At 41.5% G+C, this 17,216-nt stretch overlaps 1 protein-coding gene across 4 annotated transcripts in view; it reads left to right on the forward strand.

Moving 5' to 3' along the window:
• LOC121286924 (AP-1 complex subunit gamma-1-like) overlaps positions 1–17,216 on the forward strand; it is a 113,269-nt gene that overhangs the window by 57,918 nt on the left and 38,135 nt on the right. For all 4 annotated transcript variants that reach the window (XR_005945109.1, XM_041204215.1, XM_041204214.1 and 1 more), the window contains exons 7-11: positions 3,242–3,337; positions 8,922–9,002; positions 12,610–12,708; positions 14,213–14,268; positions 16,447–16,560. Coding sequence is in view for 3 of the 4 variants with exons in the window: in XM_041204215.1 (XP_041060149.1) it covers positions 3,242–3,337; positions 8,922–9,002; positions 12,610–12,708; positions 14,213–14,268; positions 16,447–16,560 (446 nt within the window). In the remaining variant the exon portion in view is untranslated. The remainder of the gene's footprint in view (positions 1–3,241; positions 3,338–8,921; positions 9,003–12,609; positions 12,709–14,212; positions 14,269–16,446; positions 16,561–17,216) is intronic.

The raw sequence follows: 17,216 nt of genomic DNA on the forward strand, positions 1-17,216 counted from the left end.
AGCCTCGTAATACCCTCCTCACCGCTCACATTCTCATCAAATTTCGTGTCATCAGCAAACTTGATATTACATTTGGTTCCCTCATCCAAATCATTGATAATATTGTGAATGGCTGGGGCCCAAGCACTGATCCCTGTGGTACCCCACTGGTCACCGCCTGCCACTCCGAAAAAGGCCCATTTATTCCTACTCTCTGTTTCTTGTCTGCTAACCAATTCTCAATCCATGTCAATATATTACCCCCAATTCCATGTACTTTAATTTTACATACTAACCTCTTATGTGGGACTTTATCAAAAGCTTTCTGAAAAAATTCAACCCGGCTGTGATGTTCCCCATACTCAGAAATCCGACCCATGATGATTGTACAATTCACTCATAAAGACTGATCACTAGACTGAGGCACTGGAGATTTTCTGCATCTTTGAAATGGTACCCCTGCAAGAGTCAGTGCCTTTGAGAGACTGGGGATGGTTCAGAGCTGGTAGAGTTATTCCACTTTGTGACCAAAATTGTGGTATCTCACTTCCAAATCTCGCTGCGTGCTCAATCAGCAACTAACCTTTCAGTGCTGCTAACTTTAACTAGCGTGTAGATTCTTGGCTCTGTCTGCATTTGCCTTGCCTTTAATGACTACCTTTCTTTTCTTCCTGCTTTCATAATTTGGACTATAGAGTGAGAAGGTAAGGCTGTAATCAATGAGCAGGTTTCAGCCGAAATGCATACTTTATCAAGATTACTGCAGGATAGCTTTGTTCTGTTATATTTCAGTATGAGTGATGTATAGACAGAGTTAATCTGGGTTCACTATTAGGATTACCATTAGGAACTCCCCTGAAATACCAAGCTCTATCTGCCTGTACAAGCACACTGACAATTGCCAAGAAATGGATCCAAGTTGTTCTGTATAAATAGCTTTAAGCAAGTCTTTGCACTCTGCACTGCTGGATGTCTTTTGTCAGTCCTGTTAAAGTCACTATTTCATTAAGGAACAGCTTACAGCTGAATAGGCTGAAGTCTAGGAATGGTGGCAAATGTACTGATTTAGACAAGGTGGTCATGTATTGAACTATTATGATGTTGAGCAGACTTTAATGGAAGTCCAGAAAAGTGTGAGAAACCATCATTTTGGCCTATCCTGTCTTGGAACACCAATTGGGAAGAACTGGAGAGCGAATTATTCAGTTATTTTCACAAATTCAGCTAGAGTCTTAATAGGAGGTAGAGTCATCTTTACTTACAATCAATGAATGTTCCAGCGTATTCAGTCCTAGCTTGAGATATTCTGTCGTTTTGTTGCTCCAGCCAATTTGCATATAGCAAATTCCTGCAAACAGCAATGTGATAACAACTAGATAATCTATTTTTTTTGTGTGATGTTGATTGAGGGATAAGCATTGGCCAGAACATGAAGTAACTCCCTTGCCCTTCAAAATGGTGTTGGTCTTTTACATTCATCATAGGGCGCTTGGTGTACATCTCATCTGAAAGACAACATCTCAGACAGTGCAGCACTCGCTCAGTACTGCACTGGAGTGTCAGCCTAGACTTTTGTGCCCAAGTCCTGGAGTAGGTTTGAACCCACAGCCGTCTATTTGACTTGGGTGTGAGTGCTACCAACTGAGCCATGGCTGAAACTCCCAGATCCGCTGCCTCAACCCCACACCCCAACTCACCTGCATTTTCCCACCATCTTTTTCCACAGCTGCCTCAAATTGATTCCTAGTATATTTTCAAACTGTGTCCTTCTGCCCTTCATTCTCTTCACCTTCACCAACTCCAATGCCACTCAAACCTGACATCCCAGAGGGGCATGGGGAGCAACCCAAAATCCTTACACCACTAGCAGTGGAAAGATATGAAATAAAAAATAAAAATTAGATAAGCTAATAAAACTTATATTTGCTTAAAGCTTAGCTTGAGTTTCATCTGAACCTGGGGAAGAAGCAGTTGCATTACTTAGTGATGCAGTACTGTATAAAGTAAGTATAATAGTAAGTACATGTAGTTAGGCACACATAATTGAAGTGTAACAAAACATATATGAGGTGTGTGCACTGGTTGCAATATTTTAATATGCAGATAAATAGAAGGGCAGGTTGTTCATTTTGATAATCTTTAAATCTTTTGGTGATGTCTTCTTTGAACATAAGGGCTAACCTATTGAATTTAGCAGAGTTAACAAAGTTATTATCTTGCTAACATGGAAGCTAAATGTTGTACTGGATCTGCTATTGGCTCAATAGGCTGAGATGTTGTTGGATGTGGCATTGAGCCATGCAGGTTAGGAGACTCCATTCTACTGCTGGACTGTGCTGCAGTAGTTCTCAGTCTGGCAGCACAAAGGAGCTGTTACTGCTTTCAGTGGCCCCTGGTTTAGGGAGAGTTAAAATCAGGCTAGGTGCCTCTTCCTGATATCCAGTGATTCATGCTTTGCTGGTGAGAAATATTCTTCAAAGTCTGGTTGATCGCCCTTCAACTCTGATTGATGGCCCTACAACTCTGATGCCTCAAGTCTTTGGACACTCAGGTCCAGAAATTATGATCCTTGGGGTGGGCCGGGGGGTGCATACCCATGCAAGGACTGCACTGGAATTGCACAGGAAGTTAAAACTTCCAGTGGGCAATTATCCTGCACTGGGAACCATCTGATACTCCAATTTTAAAGTCAGAGACTTCAGATGGTTCCGACTCTCTTAGCAGGATAGTTACCCAGGAACAGCTAAAAGGGTTAAAAAGGACTTCTAACTCCTCGACAACTTTATTACTGACCCCTTTACTTGGTTTTCTCTCTTCCTCCTTTAGTTGTAACAACCCTACCATCCCTTTGAAACCCAAACAACTCCTTCACTTATCTACAAATGCAAATTTCCTTCACACCCTACATGCTAAGACCTCATCCATGTTTACTCATTGACATTTCAAATGCCTTTTACTCCTAACGTCTTTTGATAATTTCAAGCTTACAGCCTATCTGACTTTAGTTTAATTAAATCGCGTGGACAGAACCGTCTTCACTCACTCCCATAAACCTACTTTACAATAAACTGCATTAATAATATGAAAATTATTATAGTTTTGTGCCGAGTTTTAATTCCATTTGTTACCTTCGCTTGACAGAGCAAGATTATTGAATTGACATGATCAATGTAACCAATATCACATTTCTTAATTTTCTTGGAAGTTATTTATCAATGACATATCTGTTCCATTATGTAACATGTGTTCTCTTCAATCTTAGGTCGTTCCACAGCTAGTCAAATCCCTGAAGAATCTGATTATGTCTGGTTATTCTCCAGAGCATGATGTGTCTGGAATTAGTGACCCTTTCCTTCAGGTAATTTCCTAAATCTCCATTGAAGAAATATTCTCCTGATAGTTGTTCGTCAGTTTTTTTTGTCCTTTCTGAAAGCGCTTAATGCTCCTAGTGCCCTGAATGTGGGAATAACAATATATTTAGATGAATTGTCTTTACCTCTTTGCTTTAGTTGTTTATACAAATAGTCAGTGTTGGCAATTTTTCCCCTTTTCTATTTTCTCCCTCATCTGTCCTGAAGGTATTAATTCCTTACTCGGATACTATTCCAAGGGTGCCAATTGCCACCTCACTCTTCTACCGGTTCTTCATCTGTAAGTCAGAACAATAATTGTTGACAAACTAACTGCCTGCAGCAGCCTGGCTGCGCCCAGTCCTATTTCAGTCTAACTCTCGCACGTGTAAATCGCCAGCAGGGAATAGTGATCAGAAGCTTTGCCTAAATGCACAGGTGTATCTACCTTGTACAAAGTTTTAATGTCTTTATTCATATGCTCTGTGCTCCTATTTATAAAACTCAAATCCCAAATGGCCTTTTTTATGACTTTCTGGGCATGCTTTCAGAGAATGATGTACTTGCAAACCCCAGTTTCCTGTAACTTCCTCCCTGATAGTGCTGTGGGTATTCCTATGCTACATGGACTGCAGCGGTTCAAGGTAGCAACTCATCCCCTACCCACCTCAAGGGAAGTTAGGGATGGACAATAAATGTCGGCCTTACTAGTGACACCCACACCCTATGAACAAATGTTTTAAAATCATACCCTTCTATATCTTTCCAATGACTATATTCTTCATTCCTTGATTTTCTTTCCAAAATTTGATTTCCCAAATTATGTTGCATTTGCTACAGTCTGCCCATCTGAAGCCCTTTACATTCCTTGATGTACATCAAACCTGCTGCTACTGTGTCTTTGGCAAATGTCAGAATCATGTTCCCTCTGCCTTAGTTCAAGAACAAATGTGGGCCAAGAATTGACTCCTAGGGACACACCACTTGCAACTCTTCGGTCTGAGCAGCAGCCATTACTCCTTGACCTTTCGTTTCCTGTCAGCCAATTTCTGATCCATGACACGGTATTTCCTTTTCTACCAAAAGCCTGATTTTTCTTAACAAACCTCTGAGAGATATCTCCTTAACTGTATTCATAAAAACCCAAAGACATCAGACCTACTGCTCATCACTCATAAATCTAACCAGTAGCACCATGCAAATTTATTGCTGGCTGGCTGTGATCAGCTTTGTCTAAGGTATAACTATTTTGCATGGGCTTTTGTTAGATGAAACATAGAAACTAGGAGCAGGAGTAGACCATTCTGCCCTTCGAGCCTGCTCCGCCATTCATTATGATCATTTTTGATCATCCAACTCAATAGCCTGCTCCCACTTGCTCCCCATACCCTTTGATCCCTTTTGCCCAAGAGCTATATCTAACTCCTTCTTAAAAACATATAATGTTTTGGTCTCAACTACTTTCTGTGGTAACGAATTCCACAGGTTCACCACTCTCTGGGTGAAGAAATTTCTCCTCATCTCAGTCCTAAATGGTCTACCCCAGATCCTCAGACTGTGATCCCTAGTTCTGAACTCCCCAATCATCAGGAATATCCTTCCTGTATCTACCCTGTCTAGTCCTGTTAGAATGTTATAGGTTTCTATGAGATCCCCCCTCATTCTTTTGAACTCCAACTGAGAACTCAGTTCTGTGGAAGGGTCATGAGGACTGGAAACGTCAACTCTTTTCTTCTCCGCGAAGGAATAAACAATTGTTGCAGTTCACCCATGCGCTCTTTGAATGTTTGCCATTGCCTATCCACCGTCATCCCTTTTAGTAACGTTTCCCAATCCATCATAGCCAACTCATGCCTCATACCATCGTAGTTTCCTTTATTAAGATTCAGGACCCAAGTCTCAGAATCAACTACGTCACTCTCCATCTTGATGAAGAGTTCTATCATATTAAGGTCGCTCATCCCCAAGGGGCCTCGCACAACTAGATTGCTAACTATTCCTTTCTCATTACACAATACCGAGTCTAGGATGGCCTGTTCTCTAGTTGGTTCCTCAATGCATTGGTCCAAAAAAACATCCCGTATACACTTCAGGAATTCCTCCTCTACGGTATTGTTACTAATTTGATTTGCCCAATCTGTATGCAAATTAAAGTCACCCATAATTACAGATGCTCCTTTGTTACATGTGTCTCTAATTTCCTGTTTAATGCCATTCCCAACATCACCACTACAGTTTGGGAGTCTATATACAACCCCCACTAACGTTTTTTGCCCCTTAGTGTTTCTCAGCACTACCCATACAGATTCCACATCGTCGGATCTAATATCTTTCCTCACTATTGCGTTAATTTCCTCTTTAACCAGCAATGCAATTCCACCACTTTTCCTTTTTGTCTGTCCTTCCTAAATACTGAATACCCCTGGATGTTCAGTTCCCATCCCTAGTCACCCTGCAGGCGTGTCTCCGTAATCCTGACTGTTTCATACCTGTTTACATCTATTTGCGCGGTTAATTCATCCACTTTATTGCAAATGCTCTTCGCGTTAAGACACAAAGCCTTAAGGCTTGTCTTTGTAACATTACTCGTCCCGTTCCTACTATTTTTCACTGAGGCCCTGTTTGATTCTTGCCCTTGATTTCTCTGACTATCACTTTTCTTATTCTGCTTTCTGTCTTTTGTTCTTGTCTTTGATTCCCCTTCCTCTGACTCCTTGCATAGGTTCCCATCCCCCTGCCATTTTAGTTTAAACCCTCCCCAACCACTCTAGCAAATGCTCCCCCTAGGACATCAGTCCCCGTCCTGCCCAGGTGTAATCTGTCCAGTTTGTACTGGTCCCACCTCCCCCAGAACTGGTCCCAATGCCCCAGGACTCTGAAACCCTCCCCTTCGCACCATCTCTTCAGCCACGTATTCATCTGATATATCTTGCTATTTCTACTCTGACTGGTACGTGGCACTGGTAGTAATCTTGAGATCACTACCTTTGAGGTCCTACTTTTCAATTTACTCCCTAACTCCCTATATTCTGCTTTTAGGATCTCATCCCTTTTTTTGCCTGTGTCGTTTGTACCAATGTGTACCATGACCACTGGCTGTTCACCCTCCCCCTTCAGAATGTCCTCTAGCCACTCTGAGACATCCTTGACCTGAGCACCAGGGAGGCAACATACCATCCTGGAGTCTCATTTGTGGCTACAGAAATGCCTGTCTATTCCCCTTACAATTGAATCCCCTATAACTATTGCATTCCCACACGTTTTACTCCTCTCCTGTGCAGAAGAGCCAACTGCGGTGCAATGAATTTGGCTGTTGCTGCTTTCTCCTGAGAGGCCATTCCCCCCAACAGTATCCAAAGTGGTATATCTGTTTTGCAGGGGAATAGCCACAGGAGATTCCTACACTGCCTGCCTAGTCCTCTTGCTTTGCCTAGTGGCCACCCATTCCCTTCCTGCCTGTGGACTCTTAGCCTGCAGTGTGAACACCTCTCTATACGTGCTATCCACAATACTCTCCGCCCCACGGATGCTCCGCAGTGTCTCCAGCCACCGCTCAGGCTCCAAAACCCGGGCTTCCAGGAGCTGTAGCTGGAGACACTTCTCACACACATGGTGGCCCTGGGCACTGGCAATGTGCCTAGCTTCCCTCATAGAGCAGGAGGAGCACACTGTGGCTTTGAGCTTTCCTGCCATGACCTACCCCTTTAAATTAAATTAAACCTTTTAGAAGATACTTAATATCGATTACTCTCGGGCCCTTCTTCCCTGCTCCTCGTTGTTATAGAATATAGCCCCTACAAATGATGAACCACAAAATAAGACCTTAAAAACTATAAGCAATAAAAGTAGTAAATGCTTACCCAGCCATAGTCATGGTACTCAAAGGATCACCTTGTTCCCTCCTCACTGAACTCCCTCAGTCACCCCTGCTCTCCCAGCTTCTCTTCAACTCTCCGACTCCTCTCGCGCTCCTCTTCAACTCCCGACTCCTCTCGTGCTCCTCTTCAACTCCCGACTCCTCTTGCGCTCCTCTTCAACTCCCGACTCCACTTGCGCTCCTCTTCAACTCCCGACTCCTCTCGCGCTCCTCTCCGACTCCTCTCGCGCTCCTCTCCGACTCCTCTCGCGCTCCTCTCCGACTCCTCTCGCGTTCCTCTCCGACTCCTCTCGCGCTCCTCTCCGACTCCTCTCGCGCTCCTCTCCGACTCCTCTCGCGCTCCTCTCCGACTCCTCTCGCGCTCCTCTCCGACTCCTCTCGCGCTCCTCTCCGACTCCTCTCGCGCTCCTCTCCGACTCCTCTCGCGCTCCTCTCCGACTCCCGACTCGCTCCTCTCCGACTCCCGACTCGCTCCTCTTCGACTCCCGACTCGCTCCTCTTCGACTCCCGACTCGCTCCTCTTCGACTCCCGACTCGCTCCTCTTCGACTCCCGACTCGCTCCTCTTCGACTCCCGACTCGCTCCTCTTCGACTCCCGACTCGTCTAGGTGCTGCTGACTGCCTGTCCCAGAGTCGTCCTCTTGCTCTCTCCTCTAGGAGTGACTTCTGCGGATGGCAGCAATGTTATGTGACAGAAAGAGAGTATCCTATAAAAGGTTTTCAGTTTGAGATTTACCTTTTTTTAAAAAGAGAATCTCCCTCAAAATAGGAAAGAGGGTCTCTGTTGCTAACAAATGAATTTTTCCTAACTCATGGTTCTCACTTTTTGGCTAAGACCCATTGAAAGATTTTCATAGGCGCAGCATTTTACGAAGCATGAATATTGATATGTGCAAATCTGTTTTCCTCTCTGACTTTTTTAAAATACTTTTCCCTAACTTTGTCCTCATCTTCCATTTTTCTTAACTTTGTCCTCATCTTCCATTTTTCTTTTGCCTGATCACTTCTATAGCTCTAGCTTCCCCACCTCTCAGTTTTTTTTGCATTGTCTGCCTCCTTCCATTCTTCTCCCGCAATCCCCCCCCTCCCCTCTACTTTTTGCTCCCTGTTTCGTTTACCAGCGGGGCTCACATTCTTACATGGAAAAATGGGGATCATGACTGTCAGCAGACTGAGTTGAGTGGGGGTCAGCCCCCTCATCCTGTCCCACACTTTGAAACTATTGTAATAATTTAATACAGCAATTGCCAGAAACTTTCCGGAATGAATTTTGGAACATCATGACATGAAATGCTGCTGAAAACTTTTTCTTCTTAGAGTTAAATTATTGAACAAGGTTTATGTCTTCTATGGTTAATTTTGCATGCGCAAATTCCCAATGTATAATCTCTTTATACACCACAGCCAGTAGCTGTCTATATGACATTTATTGGATAAGATATGCAGACTTTCAATATGATGCACATTTTCATTTCCCATCTTCTGGTCAGAAAACTAGATTTTAATTCTGATGATACTGCTTTCTCTGGTGTAAATCAGAATAATTTAAATTTGTAAATTTGTTTTCCCGCCTCATCCCCAGTTTTGTGATGACCCCCTTGCTTTAATCCCATCTGGTTGAAAGGTACTGCCTGAACAGTTATGTGCTGTTTTGTTTCAACTTCTCACAGTTCCTACAAGATGATGTATATTATGTTTTTTTTTCTACTTCACAGGTCCAGATTTTAAGGTTGTTGAGAATGTTGGGGAAAAGTGACGATGAAGCCAGCGAACAAATGAATGATATTCTCGCTCAGGTGAGCAATGTAATGGATGGGTCCAGAGCACAATGACTGTGTCTGCCAAGGGGAACTTGCCTCTTGGCTATAGGAGCAGAAGACTGGAAAGAGAAAAGGTCATTTACTATAAAATCCAGTCTCACTTTTGTAGATGTTTTAGTGACCTGCAATCTTGGGTTATAACCTTTATTGGGTTTTATCATGGGTGTGGTGCGACTATCAGTCTGTCCTGTACCCCAGATTGTAATGACTCCGGGAACTTCAATTCCTGAAATGCTGATACCAAGTCCTGTATATTCCTCTACTCCCAGTGTAATATGGAAGCAGCCCATTTCCTTTGAGTGTGTCAGCACTCAGTATATTATGTGGCAGTATCAACCTGGAGACCTCTATCAGTTACCTTTACTTCATACGCCTGCTTCCAGTTAAGGCCACCGGGCAATTCCTAAGCTGCAGGCCCGATCAGAGGGTACCTCCATCTTGAGGAACCATCTGAAGACATTTCAGTTTTGTTGAAATAGTGTGGCTACAGCTGTCAGGTCTCCACTCTGGAGGGGAAACCCCTCCACATGATGGCCTGCAGCTCTGGTGGGTTGCAGGGGATGGGTATAAATATAGGAGGCCTCATGGGATCCCAACACGCCGCCCCCAGGCATCTGCCAAAGGCCTCAGCCAAGAGTCAATAAAATAAAACCATGATGTATGAAATACACCAATCCCTCATCAAATGAAAAAAGAAGCTGGGTTGTAGCTTCTACTGTTGAGCCTTCATCAGAATTCAAAGTTGAATGAACCACTTCATAGAACTGAACAGAACTGAATGGTAGGCCAAAGAACGACAGGGTAGAAGTCAAGTCACTGACTGTCAAAACTTGTTTGTGACAATAAACAGGGAAAAAGAAAAAAGTTACGAAAATAACTTACAAAAATGTAAGCTATGGGGATGATGCACATAAAATGAAGATGAAACACACAACTGGAAAAAGAGAAAATTAAAAGAGAAATAAGAAATCTGAAATAACAAAATCTTGGAAATACTGCAGCTCTGCCAAAAAGAGAGAACAGTGCCTTGGATGTAGCTGTTTCATCCCAATGAAAACTGTCCTAATGGTTTATGCCCCGAACTCCAGCCTACCCCCTCCCTATGCCTCTGGATCTGTCAAAGATAGGGTGTAGTATACTAACTTCAGTCACAGCTGCAATCATGGCTTTATCAGTCTGTTATATAGATTTTTTAGAACTGTGAAGATTAATGACTTCTTAAAAAGGCTACACGAGTCGTCTCAGGCAGTCAGCAAAATGCATCAAAAATACACAATGTTGGAAGCAGACATGGTCCTCCACATTAGTGGTGACGTTGAAGAAAAGTTAATTTCCTTTCATGTTAAGAAATACTGATTAGTAAGAGAAAGAAAACATGCTGGAAATACTTAGGTCAATGAACATTGAAAGGGAAAGTTAGGTTAATGCTTCAGATGTAACCTTTCATTAAAAGGCTTCATACTTTTAATCCTTGACTATTAGTGGTAACTTGGTGAAAGAGCAAGGCAGGGACATTGGGAGCATTCTTACTGGGTTCTACCTATTGGCATACAACTAGAGGTATCCTGAGTTTGTTGCTGCAACATATTGCACCCTACACTTCAAATCTCCGAGCTGCAGTAGAATTGCCTTATTGAATTCTAACACCAGTTATATTTGATCACATTCTTTAATGACATTGCAACAGTAATTCCTGTTGTTTCAACATGTTTATGTCTAATAATCATAGATTATTGAATAACATTTTGAATGTAAACTTCTAGGTGGCAGATTAAAAGACTGTGATATAATTGTGGGAGTCGATGCTGCAACTGCAGGGTCATGTCAGATTCTTGAATTCACTTGAATTACTGAAGCCCTGTAATGTCCGTTCTTCACTATTCGTCTTCCAATCTTAAATATTCAGATTTCTGCAGGTTTTTCGGATCAATCAATGTAATCAAGACCAACAAATCATGGGCCAGAGTGTCCCAGATTTTATCCCTAGTCTGTGCCAAGTTATCTGATCTTACCCTTGGTAACACTTAAAATGTAACAGTTATCCTCCCCACCCTTTGGCTAGGGAAGAGAAAAATCAGCAATTAGTTCCCATTACAGAGAGCTTGCACCTGCACAAAAATGTACTTGTGAACATTAAGTGACGACAGAGTAAGGCTTGGCTGTGATTCTCCATGACTAGATAACCTTTCAGCACTCCCCATGGTGGCAAAGAGATGAAGGATGGAATTTTAGGCCTGAATTTTACCCTTCGTAGGCGCGTGTGATCGGTAGGCCCAGGAGCATCCGGGAACCAGGCCCCTGACCGTGATTGGCCTGCTAGTGCGAAACTCATGCTGAAAAGCTCAGCACTGCTGTGGAGGGGGCAGGAAGAAGCCAGACGATTATATCACCTCGCAGCGCGCACCCGCATGCGCAAGAGCTCCCTTAAGGCAGACAGCTGCCTTAGGGAGCTGCAGACCTGAAAATGATGAAATAAAGGTTAAAACGCTACAAAGAAATGTCCATGCGTCACAGTCAAGCACCTGAAAGCATACCTCAAAAATGCTGCCCACAGATATTTATTTTTATATTAATTCATAACAGCGATTTCATCTCGCCCTTGGCTGAGGCTTGATGAAAAATGTAAAGGCTGCCTGGCTGATTCGCCCATCCACCAACCATAAGGTTGGATGGGCCACGAAATTGGAGGCAATTGCGCCATTAATAAGCTTAATTGCCCTCTTAATTGTTGGCGGGCACGCTTCTGAGTATTGCACGCACCCACCAAGCGAAATATCACGGGAGTGTGCAGTGATGATGGGACGCTCACCCGATGTCATCTCGTGCAATTTTACGCCCGGTTGTGCACGTGCCTGCCCGTAGGATGTAAAATTCTGTTCTTAGATTATACTGGAGATCGAACTTTTCCGGAGTGAAGGAAGAAAGTGGGGTAATAACTAGTCCCCAGACATCTCTTGTTTCGTATATTACTGTAAATTTGTTTGTTTTTTGGGGGAAGTCAGTGTTAATTTACTGGTGGGGAGGGTGTGTTGGTTATTTGCACTGAAGCTTGTTTCTTTTACCAGCATTCAGCTCTGTGACTTTGTTACATTAATAAAATAAATATAATTAGGAATAACATTTGGAATAATAGGAAAAATGCACTATATTGGAGCATTATAGAATGAGATTTTTTTTTTAAAAAACAAATGATATTGTGAACCACCCCAGGAATTTACAAGATGTCTGAACTCTGAGCAGGTCTGTGCAAATATGCCCTAGTAACTGTTTACAATGTTCCTTGAATTCATTAAGACTCCGATTATAGTCTCTTTTCCATTCTAACATTTCAGGCACAAACTGCACAAATTGTATCTATAGTGAGGTTGCTGTGCAGAACTAATAACTAAGTTTATTCAAAATGACCGGCAGCTAAAGAGCTTTGCTTGGTGTGTGTAATGGGACATGTAATTAAGCTGTTCATGCTTGGTTAAAGGTAACAGTCACCTATATCCTACAAACTGATAGTGCCTTTCTCCTAATTTGTAAAGTGGACATGAATTTAAAATTGTTATAATTTTGTAATATGGTATTTTCATTTTAGGTTGCAACCAACACTGAAACCAGTAAAAATGTAGGCAATGCTATTTTGTATGAAACTGTGTTAACAGTGATGGATATTAAATCTGAAAGCGGATTGAGGGTAAGTGAGATTTACTTGTTACTGAATTTATAATGTTTTGGAATATGCAGAAACAAGCCAGTTAGAATAATTCTAACCCTGGATGGTGCGATCACCTGATTCTGTTATTCCACTCCTAGTTATGAGGCATCTATTATCATTTAGTGATGCAGAAATATATGACTTTGAAAAAGAAAGGGTGACTCTTCCAATGGCCGTTGGTCCTCTGTAATCAAAACCAGGAAGATCCCGAATTTGATTCCCATTCTTTGCTGAGTTTGCTGAACTTAGCTAGTACCTCAGTTGGAGTGATGCATTTGGCCTGGACATCGCTGTGTTAGGGAAGGGGAGACATTAGCCAGCGTTGCTACTTCTGCTTCCTTAAGTGTATGTATGGGGAAGTGTACATTGGCGAACGAAGATTGAAAATAGCATTGATCTTAACTGTGATATCCTTCATAATCTGATATCACTCTGTTGGGGCATGCATGTGAACTATGGCTACTTGTATAATAAGGCAAAGGGAGCTACTGTGGAATTATTGTCAGCAACAGTGACTATCTGGAAAGGAGGAAGCTTTTTTAGCTACTGTGGTGTTACAATTTAATTTTACGTCTATGGCTATGGCTACAGTGATGGCCTATGCCAAAACGCTGGACCAAGCAGGAAACCTGACTTCAGTAATCTCTCAAAACTGACTGATTGGATGTTGTCATCCATAGCACTGCAAAGGGTAGGAAAAGTGAAGGCACATTTATCCAAGAGTCTTTGAATGCTTTATCTTCCTTCAAAAGATACAATATTTCACAAAGGTGCAGGGCATTGCTTGAGAGTAGTGCCATGAAGTTCAGGATGCAAGTTTCTACCATGGTTATCACATTGCCAAGTTTCTTCTACTAGTGGGAATATCAGCATTTGGCATAAGGGCAGATGGTTCCCCAATGGAGAGGGTGGGACATTGATGTAAGTCATCCCCATCCTGCTCTAGTTCGTGTTGAGGGAAGCAGTATCAAAGGTCTGCCTTCCCAACAAAGAAGACTAAAACATAAAAGTACTGATGAAAATAATATTTTAAATTTGAGAATGATGGTGGATAATTTACAAAAAAAGAATCTCTAGATCAAAGGATGTTATTTATGACGATAATGAAACTCATAATTTGTTATTTGAGCCCCCACAACGTTAATAATTGTAATAATTGCGACATACTACATGGCTTTTCCTGAGCTTACTCCCCTCCTTTTGCTAATGGTGGAGTGCCATTCTATGGGTGTCAACAGCCATCCTACACTTTGTTGTGGTGAGTATTTCCAAACCAATCAAACTTGGATTCTGCTTGTGTAGAACACAAGTGCTGCTTGCACTTGTGGAGCAATAACCATTCTGTGGCACCACCTTCAAGTTCTGTCAAGCACTTAATTGTCTGAATTGGTGAAACAAATGGGTAATAATTGATAGATCTGTTTATTGAATCATATGTCAGTTGTACATGTAATAATCGAAATTTTGTGTTTTTTATTCTCAGGTCCTAGCTGTAAATATTTTGGGTAGATTTTTATTAAACAATGATAAAAATATTAGGTAAGTGTTCTTAGAAATGTGTTAAATGTAAACTTTAACTCTGCTTCTGTCTCCAGTTTTTCCTGGGTAAAAGTAGGAATGGGAACCTTAATCCTGTGCTATCCAACATAGCTGGCTACTGGGACACAATGATGGCACAACATTACTGTTAGTGCATCATTGGCAATAGTTTAAGGTTTTCCCTTTAACTCTGCAATGACTTATAACTCTGCTCATTATTATAAATATCTTAATGTACATAATTAAATATGAAATGATCAAAACTGAAATTGATAAAGATAAATTGAGGATTGGGTTATATTAATTATAAAAATTAAAATGATATAAAATTAAATTATTCATGGTAGGTGTAAAGTTTTACAAGTTTTTCAGTTTTACAAAGGAGGAGTGGTGTAAGTTGGAACCAAAGAGTCGTAAGCTGTAGACTTACAGTTTGACCCTCCTTTTGCTCAGTTTCTATTCTTGGTAATAAGGGGTTAATCAAATGGAATTTCTCTTTATATTAATTTAACTGTGTCCAATATCTTTTCAATTGTAACTAAGCTCACTATCTCTTTGATTAACCCTGTGGACAGAACCTGTAACAAGGCCTTGGGAATCATGTAGGTGTGAGAACAGCTTGTAGATTACTCGTGTTAATTTCACATAGGCACAGGAGAGATATAACAATTTTACGGTGGTTGTGTTGAAGCGTAAACAGATGTATGCAAAGACCACCTTGGAAGACAATAGTGTTGAAAGGAGTATGGCCTAGAATGAAGAAAAACTAGCATCTGTACAAGAGTGTCATAAAGCCTTTGGTTTATAAATTTATGCAACTGACTTGAGTTTAAGGATTTGATTAACAGATCAATTGGATGTGTAAAACTGAAATCATTGATATCACAGAGTCATTATGTAATACTAAATTGGGGGAAAAAGCAAAATAAAAAAAACTAGTTCCTGGGAAAGAGACCTCAAATCAATGAAGCCTGATCAGGCAATGATTTTCCTGTTATCATGTGGGTCCTCCAGGTTAAAAACTCTCAAATGCTGTTGTTAAATGTATGTTTAATTAGCTATCAATATTAATTGTCATAGACGCGATTAAATATATGAATCTCTACTTATAATGCTCTGAACGCTAGTATTTTGAGTAACTTGTAAATAGGAATATCCATCCTCTAACACCCCCAACCTAGCCAAGCCAGTCAGCTCCTCAGGGGGAAGGAAATTTAAAAATCATCACTGTGGCCTTCCAGCAGCCAATTTGAATGATGTCATATGCCTGGGAGCAAGTCACTTTGTGATGCTGTGATATAGGCAAGGCACAAGAAATGAATGATTTAGACATAATCATGTATGGAGCAATCCAACTAACCTTATAATTAATGCATGAGAGCAATTGGATCCAAAGATTTAGTCTCTTTCTACGCCATTTTCCTCCCCTTCCCTCTATATTCCTTAAGTATTTAGACTTGATTAATTCAAAAGGAATTCAAGAGAAACTTCTGTTGTGCCAATGTAGAGCACGCCATGTAACCACATGGAGTTGTTCAAGTGCGCAGAAGCTAGATAAGTAAATGAAGGAGAAAAGAATTGAAGTAGATGTTGTTGGGATGAAATGAAGTAAATAGTGAAAGGAAACTCGTGGACTGTAAAAATCAGATTAGACTGGTTGAGCTGAACGGCCTGTTACTATGCTGTAAATTGTGAGAGGTAAGGCAGACGTCTCTCAGTTGTTTAAACACAGCCGGGTACTTAATGACCTTGTTGCTTTCCACTGAATCGATGGCTCCATAAACCATCCCATACAGAATTAAAGGTTGGCGCTTGTTCATGTTTGATAACTATAGTGTGTAAGAACTCTTACAAAATGAATATCTTTCCTTTTGATAACTGAGAGACACCCAGAACCCAGCTTGGTTACCTTCAAAAATATCTAAATGCAGGGTGGTCCTCAAATTACTGTAACTCAATGATTTGGGTTCCCAGCACTACTGCATGGAAATTTTTTTGTTGAGCAGGCAGTTCCTCTTTTTTAGCCATTCTCAGTCTTGTATGACAAAAGTCTTGTTCCTATATTTTGATCAGATGCATATTTTGTGGGGCTATACAACTTCTTCTTTCTAAAGTAGTTTATTCTTGTGCCAGTAACTAAATAGCTTATGCATAAGGTTTTACATTCTCTCTCTGAAGGTACGTTGCATTGACGTCACTGTTGAAGATGGTGCAGACAGACCACAATGCGGTGCAGAGACACCGGAGTACAATCGTGGACTGCCTTACGGATCTTGATGTCTCCATTAAAAGGTGATGGTCATGTAACTTGAAAAGCAGAAATTGACCTATTGGTATCGGGTTAATTTCAGTTTCTCCGCCAACACAACCCATTGACAGGCTGCTGTTTTTCGGTTTTGTTGAGAGGATATGATATGCATTAATCTTCCGGGACTGTCATGTATTTTAGCTGGAAATTTTTCAGTTCACAATGTACTATCTCAGCACCAGTTATTTTTTTTTCTATTATAACTGGTTATATTCATCCTGGAGTAAGAAATAGAGGACTGTTTTTCCTCTCCTGCTGCTGGCGTTACAGGTGCCCTTTGAATACTTCACCCATGTGGCTTGTTGCTCATGAGCTGCACTGATTGTTAGCAGTCTACTTGGTCGTAGAAGGCATCACAGAACACTTTTCAGCAGGAGTAATCAAATACCGCCCTGGCTAATTTCCCTCTTTCCTGGATAGCTTAGGAACACTGAGACTTCTTTTAGTGTCTTCTGCTGCCACTTTGCCTGAGATTGGATAACTCATTAAAGACTTGGAATTGAACCTGACACCTCTTAGCCTGCATGGCTCAATTTCACCCTGTCATGACCAACAGAGCCCCTGTCAAATGGAGATAAGTAGGTTATGTATGGAATTTGCTGAATTTACCTCTAGCCAGTCCCCTCCAGCTGTACACACT

Source organism: Carcharodon carcharias, chromosome 14, assembly GCF_017639515.1.
Source record: "Carcharodon carcharias isolate sCarCar2 chromosome 14, sCarCar2.pri, whole genome shotgun sequence".
Lineage (NCBI taxonomy): Eukaryota > Metazoa > Chordata > Chondrichthyes > Lamniformes > Lamnidae > Carcharodon > Carcharodon carcharias.